The sequence below is a fragment of the Rhea pennata genome, chromosome 1, assembly GCF_028389875.1.
Source record: "Rhea pennata isolate bPtePen1 chromosome 1, bPtePen1.pri, whole genome shotgun sequence".
NCBI lineage: Eukaryota > Metazoa > Chordata > Aves > Rheiformes > Rheidae > Rhea > Rhea pennata.
Genome location: NC_084663.1, coordinates 205,711,883 through 205,738,866, shown reverse-complemented (window position 1 = coordinate 205,738,866; position 26,984 = coordinate 205,711,883). Strand labels below are relative to the sequence as shown.

Below are 26,984 nucleotides of genomic sequence, written 5' to 3'. Positions count from 1 at the left end.
GTTTGGGAAATAGTATGGCAATAAACAGAATAATGTTATACAAAGGGTAGGGAAGGTAATGGGGCCAGACAGTTTTCCTTAGAAAATGGTAGGTGGTTTGTTGGATGTAAGAATATATATTAAAATTTAGGACTGCTTTCACATTGATTTAACGTTCTCACGTTTTTGCAGATATCTGGTTATTCGTTAGTTATTCAGGCAAGAGACAGCGGCATCCCTCCTTTGTCATCGTCTGTAACGGTCAACGTAGACATTTCTGATGTGAATGATAATAGCCCTGTATTTACTCCTGCTAACTATACAGCTGTAATTCAAGTAAGTTTATCCTGCACATCAAAAAATTCTCTGACCTTTAAAATATGAAAGCATTTGGCTTTGCTTAAGTAGCTTTTGATGATTTATCTTCCAGAGATGTATCAAATGATCTTATTTAAAGAAGAGGGTAAACCTCTCTTTCTTAACTCTTTGATAAGTTTCTGTTTACTGAGGTTCCTTAATCTCAGCTTCTGTCTCACATTTTACTCTTCATCCCTGTTATGCCAGAAAATATACTCTGGCCTCAAAAATTCTGCCCTTTCCCCATTCTTGCCACTCTGCAGCAGCCTCTGCTGCCATACCTCACGTCCCTCGTGAGAGGGAACTGATCACCCTTCCCCAGACAAAGAATTAGCTGAAATGATAAATGGGATCTCAGGTCCTTCCAGCTCAGGAGTAATGCAATGCAAAGGATAAAGGAGGAGAGTGAATACAGCTCTTGAAATTCCCTTTTCCATCCTCTGGGTAGAGTTTCTGTTTTTCAGACAAGCAGCTGTGAAAAACTCGAAGGTAGGTCTGTCTCACCATAACTGAGTGACTTTTGCAGTCTTTATTAATTATGTTAATAAAGTCAGTGCTGGAGTTGTGGGATCTGGGGTGTTCTGAGTTCTGTGGGGAAGTGGAGACTGGCTGAGTTGGTCTTACGTTGGCCTGTTTCTGTTGCCTTTGCACCAAGGGGGTGCAGGCTTGTGTCAGCAGGGAGGCGTGCAGGGCCGTGCCATGATTTCCTTGGGATGCCAAGGGCATTTGCCAAGCACAGTCCCCCTGGGAACTGTGGGAGGGTGCCTTAGACCTTGCTTAGGATGCAAGGCTTATCGTTTAGTCTGTCCTAATTAGATCCAGTAGTGTGCAGAGCCTGTCACTCACGGGAAATGCTGTGGGTACCTCCACCTTCCCTTTCAGGCAGTAGGACTGCAAGCAGTTCACAATAAATGCCACAGTACAGTGCCATCGTGGACAAGCAGCATTTATTCAAATATTCTCAATAGAGAAACTTGGTGTTTTATCATTGTGATGAGATGTGTTATTTTAATCCTTCTCTTTCTGCACTGTGTACATGTGTAAAGGAAAATAAACCAGTGGGCACAAGCATTTTGCAGCTGGTAGTGACAGACAAAGACTCTTTTCACAATGGCCCCCCTTTTACCTTCACCATCCTAACTGGCAATGAAGAAGAGGAGTTTTCACTGGACCCTCATGGCATCTTGAGATCTGCAGTCATCTTCAAGCACATGGTTGCAACTGAATATGTGCTTTGTGTGCAGGTATGGCTTTATTTTTTTTTTTTTTTTGCACATACACAGAAACAAAGAGAACCCATGTAGTGGTAGGTCATGTGTATGTTTTCTGTGTGGCTTGATTTTAATTGACTTTATTCTGTGAGTAAATGTCATGCATTATAGTTTAGAAGTGCACAGTATAGTATGCTTCCTTTGATGTCCTTAAACCCAATTTCAAACAAATATAAACAGGTAGCCAGCCACCTTTCCAATTTTCTCTCCATGAAATGGATTTCCTGAGCAGCGGCTGTTATGATTTAAGATTTTCATCTTTTTTTCTATAGCTAAGAGAGGAAAGTAAGCAAAAAAGCATTATATACATATAAATGCACCACAAAATGAGTGACAGCAAAATATTGTTCTAGGAAGTAAAATTATTTCTGCTTTTAAGTCATAAATTTAATCATAAATTTTTGGAAGCCTATCAAGAATTCATGAAGTCACATTTTCAAGGTCAACTTAGCTTTTAAAAGAATATGAAAATAGAACGTGTAATAGAAATCCAGCTCAAACTTAGTTCTAGAGTCACTGTTGAGGAACTTTGTAACCAGAGTAATTTTGATTATAAAGAACTGTAAATCAAAAAGTAATTTGTCCACATTTCTCAACTTTTCCAGAGAAAAAATAGTAGCGTTCAGTAAATACACAAGTCTAAGGAATGAACTACAACTCTTCATTGAAAAGGGACATGGTCCCATAATCTAATTCTGGAATGCAGGCTTCCTCCACTTTCTTGATGGTAGTTAATTTCTCTAAATATAGCCTGACTACTCCTTTTCAAACACATTTAATAGTATTTGTAGCAGTAATATCCTAAGTTAGTTCCAATTTAAAAATTATAAGCTCTGATGCTAGCTAACAGTTCAAATCAAAGTAATATTTTTGCAGTTTGCTATTTAATATTCCTGTAACCAATTTTCTTTGAGACTTAGTAGGAAAATAAAGAACCTCACCTTTCATGCTCATCATGCTTTCATGCTAAGATATCCAATTTTCAGGACAATTTGCTGAGCAAATCTCCAGTGTAGCCAAAATTGGGCACATGAATTAAATTTCAGCAGCAACTTCTAGCTATATAGATTAAGTATGTCATATAAATGAAATATAATGCAAACCATAATCTGTAAGATGAACTAAAATCTTTAGAAAACTCTGCTATTGGATTGTGAAGGTCTAATTCCTCCTAATATTATTTTATTTAGGGATTTCTGTGGTGAAAATATTTTTAATAATTTGCCATTATTGGCACGATGCCAATGTTTCTGTCCAGTCATGAGCACCAACATTTTTCTCCATCCTTTCCACTGTCAGGCTCCTTCTCTGTGTTATGGTTCTTAAAAAGTAAAATTTAAATTTAAAATAAGATGAGATATAATCTCTGTGCATGTTATGTGTGTGTGTCCACACATGCATAAAATCTGTCTAAAGTTCCCCCATCCAGTTCTGTTAGGAATGAGGAGGAAAAATCTTCGGAGCCCCCTGAAACCTTACTAATCCTTTTGTAGTGATGTACCTAATTGATATCATGGTTCTGCATTCATTTCTTCAGCTTGTATATTTTCCTTTCTGTGTCCAAATATCTGATAGAGATCTTGGAGTTTGTACCCAGTATATTTTTAGTCATCTGTTCATCACTAGAGCAAAAAAATACACGGACTACTATATCTTAATAGTGACTTCAATGAAACATTTTTCTTAATGCAGGAAAAGGACATTGATTCAGCTTTGCACTCCATTCTGTCAAGATGGCCTTGGGTTTTTTGTTATACTTGCTCTTTTACTTTCTATAAAAAAAGTGCAAATGATACTATCATATGTGCTCTGGGTCATAGTCATCTGTCCAAGTGCAGTGCTGCTCTCATATTTTATTGTTAGCAATAGCACAGGCACCCTATTTCATTTTTGGAGGATGATAAATTTTGAATGAATATTTATTTCAAGCATGTTTCTTCACTACTTCAGGTTAAGTAGTACAGAGTACGTTGGAAAAACTCTGAACTCCCTCACATTCACATAAGCTAAACAGAGTTTGAAACACTCTGGAGCACACCAAGCACTGCAGAAATACTACTGGTGTTTCACTCGGCTTCAGTCTCTTGTCTGGAGTGGAGCTGAGCGCAGACTCTGGTTGCAGAGTATGGTATGCCGCCTTCAAATGGCTCTGTTGCAAAGAGGACAGGTGATGGCTGTGGGATCCTGGGAGCGTTTCATTTTAAGTAATGACATATTCTACTGACACATTTCTCTCTGCAAGCCACTTGGATAATGTATCTTTACTTCTCTAAAGAGTTCATAAGTTTCACTGCTAGAGATTGCTGAAACATTTCCTTACATATGTATTTAGCAAGTGCATTTGGGAAGTTCTTTTGAGATGTTTTCAGAACTACAGATGCTATGAAAATATATATAGCAGTGAATTGTGATTGTTGCGTGTGTTGTATGTGTGTGTTTATTTTGGTCTTTGATATGTCTTTGATATGTTTTTTTTTTTTTCTTACAAATTACATTAGGCAAAGGACTCCGGGAAGCCTCAGCAGGTTTCCCACACCTACATTCAGGTGAGGGTTATTGAAGAGAGCATTCACAAACCAACTGCCATTCCACTCGAGATTTTCATTGTGACAATGGAAGATGATTTTCCAGGCGGAGTCATTGGGAAAATTCATGCTACAGATCAGGATGTTTATGATGTGCTCACATACACACTAAAATCAGAGCAGAAAAGTCTATTCAAGGTTAACAGCCATGATGGGAAGATCATCGCCCTTGGAGGGCTGGATAATGGCAAGTACATCCTGAATGTCTCTGTCAGTGATGGCCGATTCCAAGTACCCATAGATGTTGTGGTCCATGTTGAACAACTGATACAAGAAATGCTGCAAAACACAGTCACCATCCGTTTTGACAACGTTTCCCCAGAAGATTTTGTGGGCCTTCACATGCACGGGTTTAGGCGAACCTTACGAAACGCAGTGCTCTCCCAAAAGCAAGACAGCTTACATATCATCAGTATTCAGCCCGTGGCAGGCAGCAATCAGCTTGACATGCTGTTTGCAGTTCAGATGCACAACGGTGGTTTTTATAAGCCTGCCTATTTGATTCAGAAGCTTACCAATGCAAGGAGACATTTGGAAAATGTGATTCGTATTTCTGCTATCTTGGAGAAGAATTGTTCTGGACTGGATTGTCAGGAACAACACTGTGAGCAAAGTCTGTCTATCGATTCACATTCTCTGATGACCTATAGCACAGCACGAATTAGTTTTGTGTGTCCCCGCTTTTACAGGAATGTGCGCTGCATGTGCAATGGTGAGTACTGCTCCCTCTTCACCTCCCATCTTTCCACATTATGCGATAGGATCGTTTTTATTCCTCTGATGCAGATTAGAAGGGGCATTTCAATTCAGCGAATTAAAGCACGATTGGCTGATGTATTGTGGGAATTGATTTCTCAGGCCCAGGAAGAATTGTTCATGTTTACTGATGTAAATGGAAGTTGATGAACTTTGGCCTTTTATGACAAAGACTGCTTTCCTGGAGGCTCCGTGATGAGAGCTGTCAACAAGCTTTCCAGGGGAGGGAAAGTAAGAGGAGAAGGCGGCAGAGGAGAGGGAAGAATGTTTCCCACTCACTCTCCACCAATACTAGAATAAACCTGAAGTGCGGCCATAGCAGAGCAACTTCGTCTTTAGTGATGTGCCAGCAGTTTGCAAGGAGGAGGACTTATTACCTAAGCAGTACAGGAGAAAAGGCCCCCCTTTTTTTTTTTCTTTTTTTTTTTCTTTTTTTTTTCTTTTTTCCCAGTCTAGAAAGGAATGGAAAACAGTGAAGTATTTTATTAAGTAATTAAGAGCGAGGACCATTCTTGACCTTTAATGCTATAGTAGGCAACAGTGTGGGGTTTTGGCTTGGTTTCAGGCTGCTCCACATTTTTGCAGAGATTTCACATGAGCATATATGACAGATACACTAGGGAGCTAATCTTCCTTATGATTCTGTACTTTGACTATAAAACCTCAGGCGGTTATAATAATAGTTCTGTTTCTTTTGTTTGCCAAGCTCCTCCTTGCACTTCATTTCTGTGTGGAGAAAGAAACTGCTGTAAAATCAGTACATCTAAATTTCCTTCAACTTAAGCACACATGTATACACACACACACACACACACGCACAAGATCTCAATAATCATGCCTCTCAGTTAGCAACCTTTGCTCCTTTAGCAGTCATCAGGACTTCATATCTTTTAGCAAGAATGAAAATAGTCCCTAATGCATAAAACTTAACCAGAAATTGTATCCTGCTGCATATGAATAATAATACCTTAAAGTTTCTGTGAAACTTTAAAGGTTTTGTGAAAATACAAGAATTCTGTGTCTGACTTACTGTGCTCTTTAATGTACATTAAGTATCTGACCAATTTTTAAATAATAGTGTTAAAAGGTTGTAAGAGATTACATTATAATATAGCAATAGTTGGCATTTTGTTGCACATGAAAGGCTCTGAAATCAAAAGGGCTTTTCACAAGTTTTAAAGGAGCAATGCTGCAATATCCTCCAGCTGAGTCCTGAAGCCCGTACAGGATCATTGCCCGTGAAACGCTTTGTATATTCTTTAAGTTACAGCTTTGTCTCATTTACATACCAAGAAATTGCAAATCCTTATCTCTGTGGAGATGCTAGTCCTCTCTGTCAAAAATTGTTTTCCAGCCAAAATTTGTGCTGTTTTTAATTTTATTTCACTACTCCTAGTTATACAGCTTTTTAAAATCAATAATGGTTTATATTCCCTTCAGATACTAATAGGAAGTGGTTCTCATGTTCTTTTAGCTCAGATCCAAAAGGGACTTTGGAATAGGTATACATTTCTGATCCAGCAGATCTCTCCTTTTTCTTCCTTGCCCAGCAAGTTTGCCCTGGAAACATAAAAATTTAGTTAGGGCTGTGATTTCCAAATTTTTCTGTCATGCCACAGTCAATCCTCAGAACAGATTACAGGTTGCTCCAAAGGCAGTGGTGTTTTGCAAGCTGCCTGTGGTCTATTTATCATGGACTGCCCCTGGACTATTTATCATGGCCTTGAAGATTACTGTATGAGAGCAATAGGCACTGCCTTGGCCAGCTGGAGCATTTAAAGGGTTCCCGCAGCTGCAGTTTGAGCAGCTTTGTGCTGATTTTCCGTGGCTGTTTCACAAGCATCTGAAAATTAGGCAGAGCACTGCCCAAAAGCCTTGGGTAGGTTTTTTTTGCATTTCTAGCCCACCATCCAGCCTGTAACAAAAATGTGACCAGAGTTCCTGATTTAAAAAATATAGTTAGCTATCTAGATGACAGTCTTGGTGTCTATAGGCACAGAAGTAGGAGATCTTGGTAAAAGAGCCTTTCTCCACATTAGTTAGAGGCTGCAGCCTCTTCTAATGTTAAAGGAGCCACAAGAAATATTCTACACAAATACACACTAGATTTTATCACATGGAATACGACACAGACTTCTGAGGAGGTACTGATCAGAGAACCTATGAATAGCTCTGCCTTCATGAATGCTAAGGACTAGGTCCAATAAAAGAGAAAAATCTGAATACTTCCTTTAACCAGTAGTTCTCATACATGCACATAAATACAGCTAATCAGGAAAAAGAGCAGAAAATACTATAATAGATTTCTCTTGGCTCCTTTGGAAGGACAACATTAGCAAGATATAATCAATAAAATAAAAGTATTATACTGCTTGTGTTCTTAGCGTAGTTTCAGTCCAGTAAATACTGATAGCTTGAAATATGAAAAACCTACTAAAACACTGCATATGTTTTCACTGATCTGAGTCAATTATGACCCAGAAAACTTGAGTCTGAACTAATTCACTCATTCCTGAAATATGTATCATACTTGGCGTGTTTTTCCCACTGGCAGGTGTCACAGATATGCACAATTTATGCATGCCAGCTGTGCATAACTTACCTAGATTACCTTTGTGAACAAACAGAGTTATCGAATGTGAAAATACAGAGAGACTGTAAGGCAGGGAATATGTGAAGCTCCAAAGATTAGCGGCACAGTTCGGGAGGGATAAGTTCGAAAGTTCAGATGCATCAATCTAAGCCTTTAAAATCAATAAGATTTAACTAAATTGTTTTCCAATAACAGACTGTCTCCTCATATTTCTGGCTCTTTTGCTTGTGTTTATATGAAAAGTATTATAACAAACTGGGGCTTTTTCCAGCGTGGATATAGGAGCTCTGCAATTGCTGATCTCCCATCATATGACATAAGGTATGCAAACATCTGTCAGTGCTTGTGGGAAATGGAGGCAGGAAGACTAGAATAAGTATATTCTTATAAATAGTTCTCATGACATTCTCATATTTCTGAAGCAAAAATATATTTCAATTTTTATTTTTTTAATGTTGTAAAGTAACTTTTTTACACTTTAAGACAAAGAAACAGGGAAGAAGCAGGTTAGTTTTGTTGGGACTACTTTGCTATAAAGTCTTTATTGTAGTCTTACAAAAGCAAGATAACATTAATATGTTTATGGGATGGGACTGGATAGGATTCATCTTGATAAATGCAAGTATATATCTTTATCTGAGATGGTCACTTCAGGCCCTGTTTCCAGACAGTGGAAAGAATGAGGTATTTTTAATGATGTGATACACTTCTCCCTGGATATCTAAAATCAGTCAGATGAATCATGCCCTAAAGTTAGATGAGATGAAATCCATTTCCAGTGTTTAATATGGTTCTGGCTTAGTAGTTTGAAAGAATTTTTTCTAACACACCCAAAAGTGTTCTGTAAAAATGCAGACACTCACATCCACATTATTTAATGTAGTGAATAGCAGTCTTGGACCACTTTCTTGTGAAACCAGAGAATTTAGACTTTATGAAGTCTCTTATTCTAGCATTTTGTGAATGTTACAACAAAAAAAGTCTTAGACTGTGAGGCATTATAAGATCTGTTTTTAGTATAGGACCACATTTTAAGAGTTGGTCTGTATCCTCAGTTTTTCAGAGGACACAGTACTTCTTAAGGAGTCCCAAGTATTTTTCAGGTTTTGGTGTGGGGAACCTAAATTCATATCTGTAGAACTCAAGTGCTAATACTAGGATCATCAACTCCCACAGCTCCTCCCATCCGCAAGAAGCACATACATAATTATGCAAAAGTATGCTTCCAGGCAAAAGTAGCCAGGAAAACTAAAGAAAAAGATGCCCTGACTGTGCTTAGAAACAAAGAACTACAGGTAAATCTGATTGATAGGTTTGATTGATTTGGCTGTCGCCCTTATAACTTTGCACTTTTGAGATGTGTGAGGAGAGATTCTCCTCCCCTTTTAAGGCCCACAGTGAGAATACACAACCTCGTATAAGAGCTAGGAGAGCTGAAATTTGAAGTGGGGGTTTAACTGGAAAATTGGGAAGAGTGGAATCTGTTCTCTATCATGTAGGGAGATTGAAGGGAAGTTTGATCAAGGAAAGGATGGGATAGGTCAGATGTCTCAGCCAGTTCTAAAATTGGACAGAAACTGATTCATTAGGACATACTGAAAAGCATGTCCAAACAGTGCACCATAATGTGTTTCAGGGCCCCTTGAGCTAACCTTAACTCCTGGTAGACTTGTGGAGAATCAGTTTTGAAGTATTTGTGCTCATATGATGTAATTGCTGCTAACAATACCTAGTTACCACACTCCAAAAATAAAAACAAATGGCAGTATTTGAATATGACAAGCATTCAAGTATCATGAATTGGCTATTTCCTCCCTTCAAAAATGATCTTAGATTGTTTTAAAAATAGCAGTTCAGAGTTTTGCTTTATTTGCTTTCTGGAGCTCTGACCTTCACAAGTCGCCTTAAAAACTTTTCTCTGCAAGCAAGAGAAATAGACTGTTTTTTGATCTTCATAAGGAATCAGGAGAATAGGCTGACTGAAACACACCAAATTTCCCAAAGCTCAAGTTACAATTGTTGAACTATTCAATTTTCAAATTAGGTTTATGTTCTTAAAAGTGATCCTTACTTAATTCCTATACATCTAAGGAAACGTCTCATGTAGTAAGGGGAGAGTGTTTTCTTCCTCAGTATACTAGTGGGGACATTGTACTTTCTTTCAGAACATTAAATTGAAGATGATCAGTCAAAATGAAGTGGGCATATTCTATCTTTTCCCATCATGTACTGGTTGACACTAGCCCCGTGTGTCTATGTGATAGCTTGTGTAGAACAGCTTTATTAATACTAATGTGAGTTTCATGGGAATACTATGGATTTTCTGGATTTATCTACAGGAAAAAGAGATTAATCCAAATCTATGTCTTGAATCTCCTATTAAATGGTAAATAGACTGTTCTTTCGAGTGGAAATGCAGCATTAAAATAATTTTATTTAAACTCAAGCCGTAAATCTTTGATGTGGACAATGTAACTTTGAATGATTTCACAATTTTGCACAGCACAGTTGTGAAATCAGCCTCAAAATGTGTGTTAGCTAAGGCAATGCAATAATGCAGATTTGTAGCTTATATACTTACAAGCATGCAGACAGGCATAAAGCATTTCTTCTCCCAAGTCTGAATATTTTTAAAACTTTGTGACAGCTTTGAAATACATCTGCAGTGGGATAAATAAAAAGTTGGTTTTTCTTGTAGTTTACCTAAAAGAACTGTTCTTGGCCTGCAAAGATAAGCAGTTCTTTAGTATATCTTCACAATTATACTAAATACACTTGATGCTTTCCATGTATTTTTTGACTGTGGATTAATGACTCTGAGATACCAGTGTGAGTCTGGATCAGCTAAAAAACTGGCAGAGATTGATAACAAAGTAAGCTACTGCTTTATTGCTTAATGTCAAAGATACAATAGTAGGTTAGGGGTTGTGAAAATTTGCAAAAATCCAAATGGCTTGTCTGTCAGCTACAGAGAGGCTCACTTGAATTACAACCTTACATAGGGCTTAAGCATATTCAGAGAAGAGATATAGACTGTGTACACAGTGGTATGCAGTATACTCACCACAAAAAAGATGAGTTAAAATAGCCTGCAGAGCCAAGGAGGAGATCACAAGCCAGCCTATAGACTATTTAACCACCTGATAAAGTTAAACCTACTAATATAATTAATATTTGTTACATGTTATTGAATTCTGGAAAATCATTTTAAAAAGCAGCTATAGAAAGAATCACATTCTCAGTTAAATTCTGTAGATCTTAGATTTCTATAGAAGATAGTTCTGTAGTGCAAAACCTTATTAAATGACATTTGTTTCTTGATTCTATGGAACTTAAAATATAACTGTGTACTGTTGCTGCCATTCCTGTTAATGTAACCTGGTAAACTGATTAATAAAGATTACTATGCATCATTTTCTAACAGTGCTACAGGCAGTACTGTAAATCATTTACTGCACAGACCTCTCAAATAAATGTTTGACAAAGGAGGGGAGGACTTTCAAGATTAAATTGACTGTGCTGTACATCAAGCAAGACATTTACAGTCCTTGCCATATTTGGAGTCAGCCTATGCCCACTTCAAAACCTACAGTAGTAATTTTTTTTTTCACAAAACACTTACAATGCCAGGTAATTTCAGTTACACTTAATCTGAGCCATACTTGGCTTGTACTAATGTATAAGAGCAGTAAGACTCTTTCTTCCATTACTTTAGGAGATATCCTCTATTATAGATTGATTTCTTTCTTTATAAATTGTAAATGAAATACATGTGCTCAATAAATAAAGTGTTTGACTGACATTAATGCTCTGCCACAAACAAGAACACTCAATATTCAAAAACTGACAGGTACAGAGGTACTGACTACTTAACATTAAAATCATCACTTGCCTGTATGTCTTTAAATAAACAAATCTGATGAGCAAAGAAAGATAAGCCTGTTCGTTCTCAGCAACTGACTCTCCCTATGTTCAAACTGTGGTTGCAAATCAACAACAAGAGTGGGAATGCCTTTTTTCTGCATTTACAGGCATGTACTTGCATAGATATCTTATATAGATACCCAGAAGCAGAACCTGACCCTGCATGTACTTTATAAGTTCTCTATGGTAACCCATAAGAAGCTAGCCATTGTGGAAATAGCTAAGAATTGATATATTGAGCATTAATAGTTGTATTGTCTTTTGCATTATTGTAGACAACGTTTATATGTCTTTTAAGAATAGGGTAATCCAAACAGATTTATTTAGAGGAATTTAAAATGTTAAATAGAAATCTTTATCCAAACCCCAGGATTTGTTAAGTGTTAAGATTTTAGGAAGTTTTGAAGTACATTGAAGTAGATGCATCATACAAAAGTATTTTAAGTAACTTTCAAACAATGGTATTCATCTGTCACTTTAGATCACTTCTTTTAGGAAGTTAGACATTTCAAATTCATCTATTCCTGGCCAAGATTAGGCTCCATACTAGTAAAAAGTCTTCAAGAAAGAACAGCTAGTAGCATTTCAAGTAATTTCATCCAAATTATGCTCTCTTCTAAATAGAAAAGGAGGGAATATTTTGCCTAATTTATAATCATAAATTGTAACTAGCTATTTAAACTAAGCTACTTCTTTTTTTAATTAGGTAATGCCAAGAAATCTAGACAACTTTTTATTTTAAAAGGTTCTTCACTTTGAGTTCTTCGTGTCCAAAGCAAATTCTTGCCTGGGCATATGGAGGTCCAGATGCAATGGAACTTCTGTAGTAACATTCAGAAAAAGGGAGGATGCACTTTTTGCAGTCTCAGCAAGGTGCACAAGAGAGTGTGAGATCTGTGAAGAGTCAGGAGGACCATGGAGACTGGGCAAGTTTGCCTCTGCCTTTTGATCAGCCTGGCAGCATGTCCTGTGCGTTAAGAGGATGAAAAGTCCTCTTTCAGTCTGCAGCCTGGGAATGGCCATTCCACATTTTGTCTCCTAAGGAGCTCTGTTGTCTCCCTAAAGTCACTTCACATGGGTGTACTGGGGTAAAGGGAAGTGTGTAGCTCCAAGACATTTGTTTTCTTGTATCCCTAAATTCTCTGCACCCAAGGATTTGTGAGTAAATCACTGGCCTGATGGTCACAATACTAATTATAAACCAATTATTGATCAAAATAGTTGTTTTATATCATACAGCCTTTGGAGAAGAACCATAATTGTTTTGCTAAGTACTTGTCTGAAGGGCGTCTCCTACCTGAAGATTTTAATTATTTGTATTATTCTTAAGCCATGTTTGGCTTGTATTTAAGTGTGAGATCAATAAGTGATCCTTTCATCACTGAGTTGCTAAAAATAATGATTTTTTTTACGTTGTGCCTCTGATAGTTTTTTTAATTTATTGCAGGAGGGCTGTGTCCTGGATCTAATGATCCTTGTCTGGAGAAGCCGTGTCCAGGGGATATGCAGTGTGTGGGCTATGAAGCTAACCGGAGACCTTTCATCTGCCAGTGCCCACCAGGAAAGCTTGGCGAATGCTCAGGTGCACAGCACACAGTAGAGTAAAAGGGGATATACTTGAGCGACAAAGTGCTGCCATTGTCCATTTGCAGGTAGAGTTGCCACTGAAGTCAACGGAAGTGCTTAACACTTCTCAGCACTGGCACTCAGGGCATCCATTTATGAGCCTTGTAAAAGAATTGGCTTTATAGCTATTGCACCGTAGGAAGACCTGATGTAGTTTCCACTGGGAATCCCAAATCGGTAAAACAAGTTGTTGAGAAAACAGGACTTTTCATAGAGGCTGCTCTGCCAGATGTTTTCCTACCATGGACAAAGCTCTAATTAAGTCCTGTACTTATGACTGAGATGACCAAAATTTCAAACTTTATTAATGAAAACATTACACCATCCTGAAAAGAAGGTTTCAGGACATTTGTTAGTTCTCTTCAGCTGTGTTATACCCTATGATACAAAGAGCCCAGGGGAGTGGAGCCTTTCCATTGACTTCAGTGAATTCTGGACTGTTTGATGGAGGGCACGTGGTATTTCCACACTCTTGGAAGCGTTTGATTGGCATCTGCCAATACCCCTAATTCAGCTGCCTGAGGTACAGGCACGGTCATCTTTGACTCCTTTTGTTATCACTGAGGAGAGATAGGTGCCTCCAGGGAGAGATAACTTTATGAATGCTGAATACTTGGAGAAATCCCTCTTTCCTATAGAGGTATGAAGAAATAGATCTTTCCCTCATCCCTTCAGAAATAATTTTCCTTGAAAATGGAATGTGTGTTTGCAGTAGGTCCAAGCTTTCTTCACCATCGAAGTTGAGTTTTATTTGTAAGTTCCTTCCTAAACATTCTCATTAGTTCTATAAATTATTTAGTTAATTTGACAGTTGTAGAATTATTTAATGTATCAGTAAAAGAATGTGTGTTTTCAACATGGTTATTTCAGGCCACACTTCCCTTAGCTTTGCTGGGAACAGTTATATTAAATACCGAGTTTCTGAAAACAGCAAGAAAGAGGAATTCAAGCTGGCTCTACGTCTACGGACCCTGCAAAGCAATGGGATCATAATGTACACCAGAGCAAATCCCTGTATAATTCTGAAGGTAATTTAAATAACTTATCTTTTCCACAGTTATTTTTCTTGATTATATGTTTTCTGTTTTGGGGAATGATTTGGAGAATGTTGTTTTCATTTCAGCTGTAGATTTTGAAGATTAAGTCTGATCTGTTTCATGGTAATAGGGAAAAACAGCAGTTTTGACAATGGCAACAACAACAATAATCAAAAAAAGCAGCTTGTTAGTAGTAGTCTACTTGGAAAATGCTCCACTGGGTGCTGTTCATTACAGGAACAGTATGTGTGTCTGCATGCAAGAGCCAATCTACACAGGATGCAAGATTTGGCCATTTATATGGTTGCGGAGTCAAAATCACACATGCTGAAATAGCTCTTCTTCCCCTGTGTCCATCCTGTGATTAGAGAATATGCCTTCACTACTGTAAATTCCATAAACTAACTGCTTAGAATGTGTCTCCTACTGAATATGAGGATTTCTTCACTCCATGAATCAGGATTATTTTTCGAGAGAGGCACAGTGTATGTAGAGAGATATATTGGATTGATAAGCTCTCCGTGCATTTTAGTTGTTTATTGGTTTTCAGTGAAATGGCAAGTATCTGCTGAATGGAAAGGGACCAATGGACTCATCCAAGAGCCTGTATATATGGTATTTCTGCTAGAGCCTCTAAGGAACAAAATGAAGACTTTATGACTTGATGTTGTCCTGTAATTCAGCAGTGGAAGAAACAACACAGAGCCTTTTGTTTCTGTATTTGCAGCCTTTCAATTTCCTTTGGCCAAATGCATAGGTAAAGTTAAAATTGCGAGATAGTTATTAATGGGCAACAAATAATTTCATAGCTGTTATGCTGAAATATTTCATGAGCAGGAGTACTGTGTCTTTCATTCACTAGAGAACATCAGCATTTCTCAGATTTGTATGAGACATAATTAAGCCCTGCTTGAAGTATGTAGAAAGCCATTGTTAGAAGTTTTTAATGTACTTTTTGTTCAAGAAAACAAAACAAAACCAAAGGCTTGAAGACTTTCTTTAAAGTCCTCATCATGATTGCTTTTGATATATATGGGCAGGTAATGTCACAATTAAATTTTGAAAAATAGTCAGCAAAAAACAAACAGCTCTAGTAAAAGATGCCACTTGAAAACAGTAGGAGATTATACAAAGGCAGATTGAAATAGTGTTAGAATGATTATAGGAGAATTTATTTTATTTGCGCATAGAGCTGTCATGATTAAGGAGTCCAGCAGCTCAAGACTGTGTTACGTGATTTTGCAAAACCAGCCTGTTCTAGATGATATTTGATTTCAAACATTCTTAAAGTGTGGACAGTGCACTGCAAGCATATCTTCCTACCACTCTTAATGGAAGAGATTATTATAAGTTTTGTTATTATTATTATTATTCCTAACTTTAAGGAAACTGTGAATGAAAGTAAAAACACTAATGTCTGTTTTGGTGGGATGGCCAAAGTAAAATGCAAACTGAAGTGTAAATTCAGTAGGCCTTTGTTCAAGACAAAAGTCCTCTCCCTATCCCAGGCTTATTTTGTTCTTAATCATTTAATGCAAAGAGTGTCTGGAATCACAGTTACTTCAGCTAAGCCAACCGTCCATGCCTATTTGAAATCCAGGCATCCCATGAAGTTTGCCTTAAAGATATGCTGAGACTACATCTAGCTGGAATGAGTTAAATCCCAGCAGTGCTCCTTCCTTCTCCTTTATTCCTGTAGCATCCTGGCTAGTGTCTTCAGCTGCAAGGTAGGAGATGAGTCTAGGCCTACACAGGGCTGAAACACTGAGCTCACACAGCTCTCTGCCTAGACAAGTACCCTAAAAAAAAAAATCAGTGAGAAAGCCCCTCGTTACTGTGAGATTTCAGTTGTGGGGTAGGAATTACATAATTCTGATTGTGGTTTTCCACAATCACCTAAACATTTTGTTTTGAAAGATTCTGGGAGGAAAAAAAATAATTGAAGGAGCAGTGACAAGAGCTGAAATATGCTGCTCTGAGTTCAGAGATCAACCTCTAGGTCAGGCTCTTTTTTACTTGCTACCTCTTAAGTTTACTTCTAACTCGGAAACCCATCTCACAGAGCTCTTAACTACAGAGCTTTGACCAGAGCTGTTCCACAGAAATTTCCTATGAAAGAAGTCCAATGTTACATGTTCAGTGCCATTGGTCTGAGGCCCCCACTTTCTCCCATATGAGGACCAGGGAGGACACAGAGAACTGCACTGTGTTTCATGCTTGGTTTTTATGTAGCACAGTGTTTGCTCTAGCAGTGTGTAAGTCCCTGTCTCTGGTCTGACCCTTGGATACTATAAACATATGTATTTAAGGGAAAAGTAAAGTGGAATATTCAGTGTGGGTATTTTTTTGGAGGAGTTGCATCAGTTAGAAGATCAGGATTTCTTAGAATGTTGTTCATGAAAGTTGTTTAGTGGAGGAACATCATAGAATCATAGAAGGGTAAGGTTGGAAAGGACCTCTGGAGATCATCTAGTCCAACCTGCAGGCATAGCCCCATACAGGGATTGAACCCACAACCTTGGCATTAGCAGCAGCACGCTCTAACCAACTGAGCTAAACCTGCTAATTCAGGCTGGGGTTTCATAAAGGTACTCTGTAGGAGATGAATGACATAAAGCTCAAGGGATGTAGCTGTAACAAGTTTCCTTTAGGGATGCCAGGTCACTTGTGAACTATACTTTGGGGATCTCTGATTCAGAGGCTTTCAAGCCTGCTACCCTTAGACTTTCCAAGCATAAGTTTCTCACATGTAAACCAGAGGTAAAGCACTGATTTTTATTTTTATTTATTTATTTTTTTGAACAGGTATGTAAGCTGTGATATAGGGAGGTGCTCAGAAGTGAGTCCAATAGGTAAATTAATTAGAGGTCTGTAAAAAATGTGAAGTTGTTATCATTTGAGCATTACTTTCAATTAAATTTAACATGAGGAGATGCTTTCCAAATAGAGGACAAAGGATAGGATTCTGTGCTCTTGTGAGCACTCTGGCACCACTCCAGCAAGGCACTTAATCACTTACGTAACTTCCTGTATTTGAAGGCAATTGAAACTAATCACATAACTTCATTTTAAGCTTGTACTTAAGTGTCTTCCTGGATTAGCACGAAAGGGCTCACCAAAAGAGCATTCAGCCCCAAACAAAGGTAGAGATGGAAGAATTTTAGATTCACCACATAGGAGGAAGGGAGGAAGGGGAATGTCCTGAAAACAAAAACACTATTGAGGCATATTGTGGCACTGATTTTTTTTTAGTCAAGTCTCTCCCATTAGAGTCTATTTAAAAATTAGTGTGGCAGTATGGTTTTCAGTGTTTAAATGACCAGCTTAATTTTGGAAGCTCATACATTCATGATAACTCTAGGGATGGAAATATTTCATAATCATAACACAGTGTCCTTCTTGGATGAATGATCAATTCCATAGAGCAAACTGCTTGTCTACTAGTTTGCTGAAAGCCTACTAGCTACGCTGTGTTGATACAATATAATATGGGTGTTATTTATTCAGCTGTTTCAAATAAAGCAACTCATCCATCAATTTAGAGAGACTGGCCATTCTTTTAGCTGTGTGCTTTTGCTTTTAAGACAATTGGAGCAAAATGAGATGCAGGTCAATAGCCTTTTTTTTTCCGGAAAGATTGCATGTGCTGAAAATGGTGTCACCGTTTCTTTTTCTCTTATGTAGTATCTATCTGGGTAAAATAAGAGTTAACAATTTAAAACATCATAAGGCCACTCAAGAAGAGAATCCCCACATTTATTTTGTTTATTAAGAAGTATAATTTGATTCCACTAATTTTTCAAAATTTAAAGAATTAAAAATAGGTAAGGAAAGACTTTCCTCTCATGTTGGAAACATAGCTGTTAAACAGTAAAAGACAAGCATATGTTCTTCAATCCAGGCAGCTAATGTGAAACTTTGCAAGGCTTAGTTAAGTTTGTATTATGCATTTTAATGCATTACTGCTGTATGGCTTGTGCTGGATAAGACTGAAGCTGGATATGATCCCAGTTATGGCTGGAGTTGAAACGCATAATATTTTAATTAAATATACCATTTTATACAAATGAATGTGAAGTGTAATTCAGCTAACGAAATATTTCCCCAGATAGATTAGTAGGCAATGTGCTGTATCCGTGGTGTATGACCACAGATGGACTGTGTGAACCTAAGGTGGTCTCAGAAGAACCATTTGATCATTTTATTACCTATGCTGATATACAAATATGAATGTTAGCCAAACATCTTAGCCAGGCTAATATTCTAATATAATTTACAGTATGCATTTGGCCCTGTTTTGCTCATTGAGTGAAACTCTTGAAATGTAATAGATTGTATCACCTTTAGGAGCCTTCTCTGTTCTTTGTGCTTCTCTGCCCATTTTATATAGGTGAGGAGTATTGTATTTGTGGTAACAGACATGTCCAGGTATGCACTGACACCACTGTCCTAATACCTGTAATGAGAGATACTGTAACTAAGCCCAGAAAGTTTTGAGAGGCAGCCAGCTGTGAGCTTGGTGGGAATTACCTGCCCATCTAAGATGAAACAGTGTCACCCTTTCATCGTAGGAAGGGTATCTGCCAGACTCATCGGCTGACGCTAGCAATGGGTTGCAGAGTTTGCTCTAAGACAGAGTAATGTGAGCTCTCTGCCTTGTGTCATGTAGCTGGAAAAAAAAATAAGTGTCAGAAGTCCCGTCTTACACTGAGGGTTTGATACTTCCAACCATCAGTCAGACTAGCTGCCCCACTATGAATTTATTGTCTGGATAACTGCTGAGCCTGGACATGAGCGCTGGTCTGTCATTTGATTACGTAATATTTGCTTGCATGTACCTCATTTAGTTAGAAATTAAGGTAAATCTCAGCTTGTCTTGGTGCTGAAGTCTAGGCTGTATTTAAAGAGCCCACTTCAAGCATGAAACAATGCCTGTCAGATCACAGGGATTTCTAGGAATGACAAGAACACCAGGGATTAATTGCTGAATTGAAGATCAATGGTCCAATTCTCTCAAGCTTAGGAGTGGAGACATCGTTGATTCTCCCGTTTGAGTGGAGGATACCTCTCCTCCCTGCTCGGCCAGGAGAGCTGCTCTGTGGCCAAGACACCAGCTCTTTTGGCTGCTCGCTCATCACAGGCAGTTCCTGCTTTTCCTCCTCCTCCTAGAACAGTTCCAGCAGGGGATATTACATTCCTGCCCCACCACAACAAGGCCTATGGCTGCTTGATTAATTAAAGTCCTTTTATGGCCCCATCACTGTGGACATCTAAGCATGTCACAGTCCTTAATGTATTTATCCGTAGAGCACTGGTATGAGGTAGAGAAATGACGTTATCCCTGTGTTACCTGATGGAGACCTGAAACTAATGACTTGCTTGAGATCCCAGGGGAGGACTATTGCACAGAATGTAGTCTCGTGTATATCTATCATATGCTAGGCTAGTACTATAAGTGTTGGATCATCCTTCATAGTTTTCAGTCTAGCCCAAAGTAGGGGTTATTAGTGCTTTTTTTAATAAAAAGAAGGAGATGTAAAATTTCCGATAATATATATTTACTATGTATCTCAGATCATCTGTTGATGAAAAAGAAATAAAAATGGATGAGAAAGAAAGAAAGATGTATAAAACATTTTTACAGTAAATCTTTTAAGTTATGGATTCCTATATATAAATAGTGTAATATTTATCCCAGGTGCTTGTATTTGTGTTGCATTTAGCAAGATAATTGGAAAAGCATGTTTGGTGAATAGGGGTAATAGGCGTGCAGGCAGTTGGTTCTTCAGGGTATACATAGCCTTTGAGGAGGTAAATGTATGTTACATACAATCAGTAGAGGAATAGTTTCCATAGTAAAAATCTTTAGAGGAAGAAGCAAGGTAACTGCTTATCCGACAACAGCTGCTTTTCAAAGCGTAATACGTTGGCATGTATTTTTCAGTATGATTTGTAATTGTATTGAACCAGACCACACTTTCCGAACAGCATCTTAAAGTTTTGCGCACTGTTTTGTTGCATGGGGAGAAAATAAGCTCTTGCTTCATCTTTGGAGAAAAACTGGTTCAGTTTATCAGGAGATCTTTTTTACCAAGATTCCTCCTCAACAGATGCTTTGGTAGGCCCAATTTCAATCTTCAGAAATAGTTTACAGCTGAGTTTTGAGTCCTATGAGAAAAGATTTTTTTTAATGAAAAGTGAATCCAGACTTATTTTTTATATACCTATTCGCTTTTTTTAATTGAGCTGTGTAAGTAACAAGCAACATTCATCCCTCAAGCATTTTATATTACAATTGTAGATCTCATTTCTTCTCGGTTTCATTATATTCTACAAGTCAAGGACTTCGAAATAACCAGCTGCCCATAGCAGGGACAAATTCTTGCTCTTTTCCTCTGGCTCCCTCTGCATGTTACCCAACCCTCATGCCATGCAGAGTAGATGGATAGTTGGCATTCCCAAGTAGCTGGTCATCTACTTAGCTGTCTCCATGCCTGCTCCACATCCAAGGAGTTGTGGAGCAGTGGAGTGCTGTGGTTTACACCATGACTGTCTGGTATGGCTTGGAATAGATCTTCTTGAGGTTACGAACCAGTTCAAATTCAACTGGTCATAAGACTGAGATCTGGAAAGAGAGAAAGGAAGTGCAAAGATGATTAGAACTTAGGATTTTACCCTTAGCCTTCCAGATAGTTTTGTGAATCTCCAAGGGCAGTAAAATCATAGAATCATAGAATCGGTAAGGTTGGAAGAGACCATCCAGGCAGGCTTTAAATATCTACAGAGATGGAGACTCCACAACCTCTCTGGGCAACCTATTCCAGTGCTTCGTCACTCTCACAGGGAATAAATTCCTCCTCATGTTCAGGCAGAACTTCCTGTGCTTCAATTTTTGCCCATTGCCTCTTGTCCTGTCACATGGGACAACTTAAAAGAGTCTAGCCTCATCCCCTTGACACCCTCCCTTCAGGTACTTATACACATTGATAAGATCCCCCCTCAGGTTTCTCTTCCCCAGGCTAAACAGACCCAGCTCTTGCAGCCGTTCCTCAAAGGGCAGGTGCTCCAGCCCTCTGATCATCTTTGTAGCCCTACACTGGACTCTCTCCAGTAGCTCCATGTCTCTCTTGTACTGGGGAGACCAGAACTGGACACAGTACTTGAGATGAGGTCTCACCAGGACTGAATAGAGGGGCAGGATCACCTCCCTCCACCTTCTGGCAACACTCTTCCTAATGCACCCAAGGAGACCATTGGCCTTCCTGGCCACAAAGGCACTTAATAATAGTAATAAGTTAATACCGGGGGGGAACCTTTGTTATAATGTATTACACAGACTCCCACTCAAAGTGGAAATGGCAGAAAATACTCAGACCCTAGATCAATATTTCTTTACCTGGAATGAGGCATAAGATCTCAAACATCTACTTGCTGGAGACTATTCGAGCATGGTCTGCTTATGTGGATTGACCATTTACCTTCAAGCCACATCACAGGTGGCAGAGTTGAGCTTGAGCACTGATTCATACTCATGCCAAAGGATGTTTCTAGCTAACACCGTTAAAAATAGTATGCAGTCATTCAGACTAGAAAGCCAAAGACAGATGGACATGAGGCAGCATCCTCATGTCTGCCTTAGCTATGCCAGTTTAGTAGGCCACCGAAGTGTGGTGGGTGTTTACGTTTTTAGCCCATGACTCTTTGACAGCTGTGGCAACTCTATACAGAGGAGGACATTTTGATTCTTCTGTCCATTGCATAGATAGGTCTAGACCGTAAGAACAGCTTCTCCTCCCCTTCCTTTTACTCTGCAGCAGAAAAAAGTGAGCCTGCCTGTCATTTGTATTTTCACTAGCTTTAGTGATAGGTCTATTCCAGTACCTGGAAGAAGGGAGTTGGAGTAAGCTCTGGTCAGCCCTCAACAGAGCATCATTTGAGAACTACTGAAGGAGAGCAGACTGTGGCAGAGCACAATGTATCTCCTGCAGGGAAGGTTGCAAAAGGACACAGCACCTGAACTTTACAGGGGGATAAATAATGGGACAGAACTGTCTTGAGATGGGGCTTGCAGGAATAAATATTTCCTAGAGCATGACATAAAAGTAAAATATTTGCAAGAGCTTTCAGAGAGCTTCAATCCAATTAACATGTCATAAGAAATTATCTCCTGATTCTGTCAGCCATTTTAAACTTATCTGCCATCTGTTAGAAAAACCTAAAATCTTTGGGTAAAATGCTAATGAGGAAAACAGCACTCTGCACCCTTTCTGTCACTCTGCGTTTAGCCTGCCCCAGCCTGCTGGCATGAATTCTCCTTCATGAGGACTTCAGATTCAAGGAGACCCAAGCCTGAGCATCTCTCTCTCTTTATAGACATTTGTATCAGCTCTCATCACCAGCTGTCTATGTCCCCTCACAGTCATTGACTGATTTTGCTTTTAGACTTTCCCTTTTAGGGATGGAAGGGCCATACTGATTTTAAAGCTGAGATGTGGACAAATTAAATGACAAGCACTGGTATTTCCCATTCCCCTCCAGTGCTCCGCCTCCCCCACTGCCTAGCGCCCATTAGCTGCTCTCTGTTTACAATCACCTGCCTGGGCGAGGGGCAGAAGGGAGAGTGAGAAGTCATAACAGTCCCTCTAAAGCTCTGAACACAGCATAAATATGAGGAAAAGCAGAAAAGTAGAAACCATCTTACAGCCTCTGTGAGGTATGCACAGAGCAGATAGTTCTAGTATCCCTGGAATATAACTGACCTTTGGCCAGCCGGAAGCTTCCTGTTGATCAATAGAGGAACTGAATTTAGGGAAAAGTACATGCCTTGCTGAGATACTCCACAAAGTTACAGGGATGCAGGATGTGTACATTTCCAGAGCACGTAACATCCCTAGTGGAAGGCAGCGATCATTTTCCTCTAGCATCTCCCAAACAGTGAGAGATGGCTCCTTGCCCCCAAAGAGCTGCCTGTTCAGGAGCACCGACTGCTTGGAGCAGAAACATGGAGCACAGATGGATAGAAGGACTTGCCCGAGGGAATAGGACTGCTTAGCAGCAGAGCCAAGAACAGAACTTGGGTCTTGCAGCCTATGTCCTATTCAATGAGCTATACCATTTTTCTAGTCTTCTCATGGATTGTGTGTTTTTATTTCTACAGTTTGTCTACAGTGACAGACTTTGGGTAAATTCTAAGTAGGCTTGTGTTTATCATGTTATGTTTTAAGTCTAATGATAAAGTTACATTTTTCTATTGTAGAATTACACAAGAGAGCAACTTTAACGCTGTGCAGAGACTGTCTAGAAGTCTTCTAGGTTTGTGGATTCAGTCTGAGTATGTATTGTGAGATACACGAATGTCTGAAGCACTTTGGTTTCCGTTTTCATCTTGCAGATTGTGGATGGCAAACTGTGGTTCCAGTTGGACTGTGGAAGTGGCCCCGGAATCCTGGGAATTTCTGGCAGGGCTGTTAATGACGGAAATTGGCATTCAGTCTTCCTGGAGCTAAATCGCAATTTCACGAGTTTGTCCCTCGATGACAGTTACGTGGAGCGCCGCAAAGCCCCCCTGTATTTCCAGACGCTGAGCACAGATAGCTCTGTGTATTTTGGAGCCCAGGTCCAAGTGGATAACGTCCGGAGCCTGACAGACAAGAGGACAACACAGGTCTTGAGTGGCTTTCAAGGCTGCCTGGATTCAGTTGTCCTAAATAACAATGAACTGCCACTCCAAAACAAGCGCAGCAGCTTTGCAGAAGTCGTTGGCCTGACCGAATTAAAGCTTGGCTGCGTTCTCTACCCTGATGCGTGCGAGAGGCATCCATGCCAGAACGGTGGGACCTGTACGAGCGTGCCATCTGGTGGTAAATATTTTGAATTACCTCTGCCTTTCACCCTTTTCCCCCCCCTACAATTTATTGTCAGAGATGGTTTTATGCAGCAACGTGCTTGAAAAAATCTCACAAACTCTCTAAAACTACTAAAACAGATGTTGCAACTATATAAAAGCTATTTGCTGTATAAGTAACAGTGAAGCCATGCCCCTTCTCATTGCATTGGTGTTGAAGAAGGAAATTGATTTATTGGCTGTTAGTATAATTCTGTTTATATAGAAACCAGTAGAATTACAATTACTGTAATGCTTAGCTGAGTTTATCAGAATTCATTTACAGTACTGAAAGTTGTACACAAAGGTGCTGATTTCTGATGTCCATCACAGATGTAACTACTGTTGCTCTTCTGTGTTTCTGAAGCTGTCTCAAATAATTACTGAGCTGTCCACAAACACCTTGACCCTTTTGTAAGTGAATAATTTGATTACATGTCTGTGTAAAATAGAGAGTTCATACCATTATAGACCCCCAAAAGTGTATTTTACAGCTTCCTTGGAGGCTGGAATGCTTCAAGGTCTAAGTAATGCTATCCAAAGTTTACAGGGCATTGATTTAAATAGTGTTTATGTCAGAGTTTCCTGTCCAGTGGTTATATAGTGGCTTTTGCAATTTGGTATTGTTGATTTACTACATGTGATCAAGAGCACAGGTTATAAGAAGCGTAAGAACAGTCAGCCTCTTTGCAGGGAAAAAGCAAATGGCATAAATGTAGGACCTCTCCTCTAGGGCTATTCTTTCTCTGAACTGCACAGCTTTCCCTACCAGTTTCCTGGTAATACTGTACATACTGTATTAGCAGGAAGTGTTGTTCCCCTTTTCTGGGAAACTAAAACTTTCAGTGAGCTGACAGGGTCCCACTTCTTTGTCCAGGCAAGGACATTTTCCAGTCCGAAAGGAGGAACCTCCACAGGATGAGTTCAGGGCTTTCCATCCACTTATTGTCAGTGTTTCTGGTCCTGGTTCCTCTGGGAAGTTCCCAGTAATTTTTTTTATGAAGTAATTAACCTCTACCCAGGGTTTTCTGCTTCATTATATCCATGCAGTTCCCTCATACTCATATATATATATATATATATATATTTTTGGGGGGGGGGGGTGTCATTGTTTTCAGCCTTATTCTCATTTTTCCTTCCTGACCCTCCAAAAGGTAATCCTTTGCACTCTTCAGCTCCTCCTCGTTTGAGGTTTTGCTTTTACCGCAGGGTGTGTTTGAATCCTGCTCTCCTGGAAGAAGCCTCAAGATGCGTTCCCAGTCTATTCCCCTACAGTGTTATACCAGTCTCGGGGTTTTCTTAGTTCCCACCAATCTCTCACTTAGACAGAGGTTTCTTTATGCCCAGCCTGCTTGGCTCTTTTAACTGGGGTATTTTTGTGATGGTGCTGTTCACAGCAGTTTCTTTCTAAATTTTAGAATGTCATAAACTTTAAGACAGTTTTGTTTTCAGAGTTGAAATCTAGTGAAATCTGACCCAAACTGAATGTCTAGACCCACACATAATTTTTTTGCCTGGGTAATCCTGCCGTATATAGTAACCTCTGACAAGTTGGATATCCACATGCTGAGATGTCTCAGCTAGCATCTCTTCTGGATCCTTGGTGTTGTTTCAGGCACCTCTTCTCCTGTGCCTAGTTTTATTTTCATTGTCTTACATATTCTGTTGATTTTCTGGATCTAGGATCTCTCCCTTAACAAAACTCTGGCCTATATATAGTTAATGGATTTTTTCAAACTTTTCTGTTTTAGGTAAGAATAATAAAAAATAATACATAGGTGTGCCTGTCCCCAACTCTAATAGTACATAGCTGATACTTCCCCCCAAAATTAAGCATTACATGTCAGCAGAAAAGAAGCTTGCTCTTCATGAAAGAGCTGTATGATGGCCTCTGCAGCGCAGAGGCCATAGCCAAGCTGTTTTCCATGTTCTCCTATGCAGCCCACAGCCGTAATTTGGCTGTTTGTGTTTTCTGAACATACAGCAGAAAAGCTACTAGTGACATGGGCAGCACCAACCAGCTCACCAGGGCAGGTCCCAGCCCTACCTAGGAAGAAAATGTGAGTTTTAAGAAGTGTGACCGTGGCTGTTGGCAGGCCTGCTTTCCTCCACTGCTGAAATCTTGCCTCCAAGTCTCTGCTGCCCATGCAAGGTGCTCTCTCTGTAGCTTCTTTTGAGTTTGTTTGTGGTTTGGCTTGCAGAACTCTCCTGCTCCTGATCTTAATTGCTGAACTTTCTAGTTTGCTACGGTTTATGGCAGGTAACATGAAGGCTAAATCAGGGAAGCTATGAGCTTTAATGTCAGTGGAAGGAGGCATGAAAACAGTCAAAATGAATGAACTTGCAGCATTAAAAAGCTGGAATTAATGTGCAGCTCGAAAACAAATGTTGCTGCTTATGTGTGCTGGTAAGGGTCTTTACCTACAGAAGGGGTAAAAGGAAACAAAATGAATACTGCAAGCAAAGGGCAAAGGAAAATAATTCCAAGGGAAAAGTATGCTTCAGCCATTGAGAAAATTGCTAAACAAGATTATTTAAATTCCTAGGAAATATGAAAGTAATATTCGTATGGTTGTAGTATGGCTTTGATTCAGATTCCATACTTAATAAATTAGGTTAAACATCCACCAAGCTAGCATCCTCGGAAGTGCAAGAACAGCTCCTTCTATTGATTTTGCTTGAGTCTATTTACAGTATTGCTCAGCAATCTCATGATGAGTAAATTGAAACCTTTCAAACAAATCACTTTACAGTAATTCTTTTTCCCAGGGCCGTGTGCATGCCATTTTAAACTGAGGGGAGCAGTGAGGTAGGGGAGAAACTAGCGGCTCTAACGATTGGATCCACTGTATTTCTAAAATGGCACGCGCGGTTCCCCTGTCAGCATAACTCACGGCTGGAGCTCAGTTACGGAATTTGCTTAAACTCGCACGTGGTACTGCCTCGGCAAGGGGGCATGTGCCCTGCGGCGAT

At 39.3% G+C, this 26,984-nt stretch overlaps 1 protein-coding gene across 1 annotated transcript in view; it reads left to right on the top strand.

Annotated features, from left to right (window-relative positions):
• The window catches only part of FAT3 (FAT atypical cadherin 3), a 428,821-nt gene that overhangs the window by 380,859 nt on the left and 20,978 nt on the right, over positions 1–26,984 (top strand). Inside the window, exons 18-23 of the mRNA XM_062577955.1 lie at positions 172–315; positions 1,383–1,580; positions 4,106–4,904; positions 12,913–13,047; positions 13,962–14,119; positions 23,520–23,988. Of these exons, the coding sequence (XP_062433939.1) occupies positions 172–315; positions 1,383–1,580; positions 4,106–4,904; positions 12,913–13,047; positions 13,962–14,119; positions 23,520–23,988 (1,903 nt within the window). The remainder of the gene's footprint in view (positions 1–171; positions 316–1,382; positions 1,581–4,105; positions 4,905–12,912; positions 13,048–13,961; positions 14,120–23,519; positions 23,989–26,984) is intronic.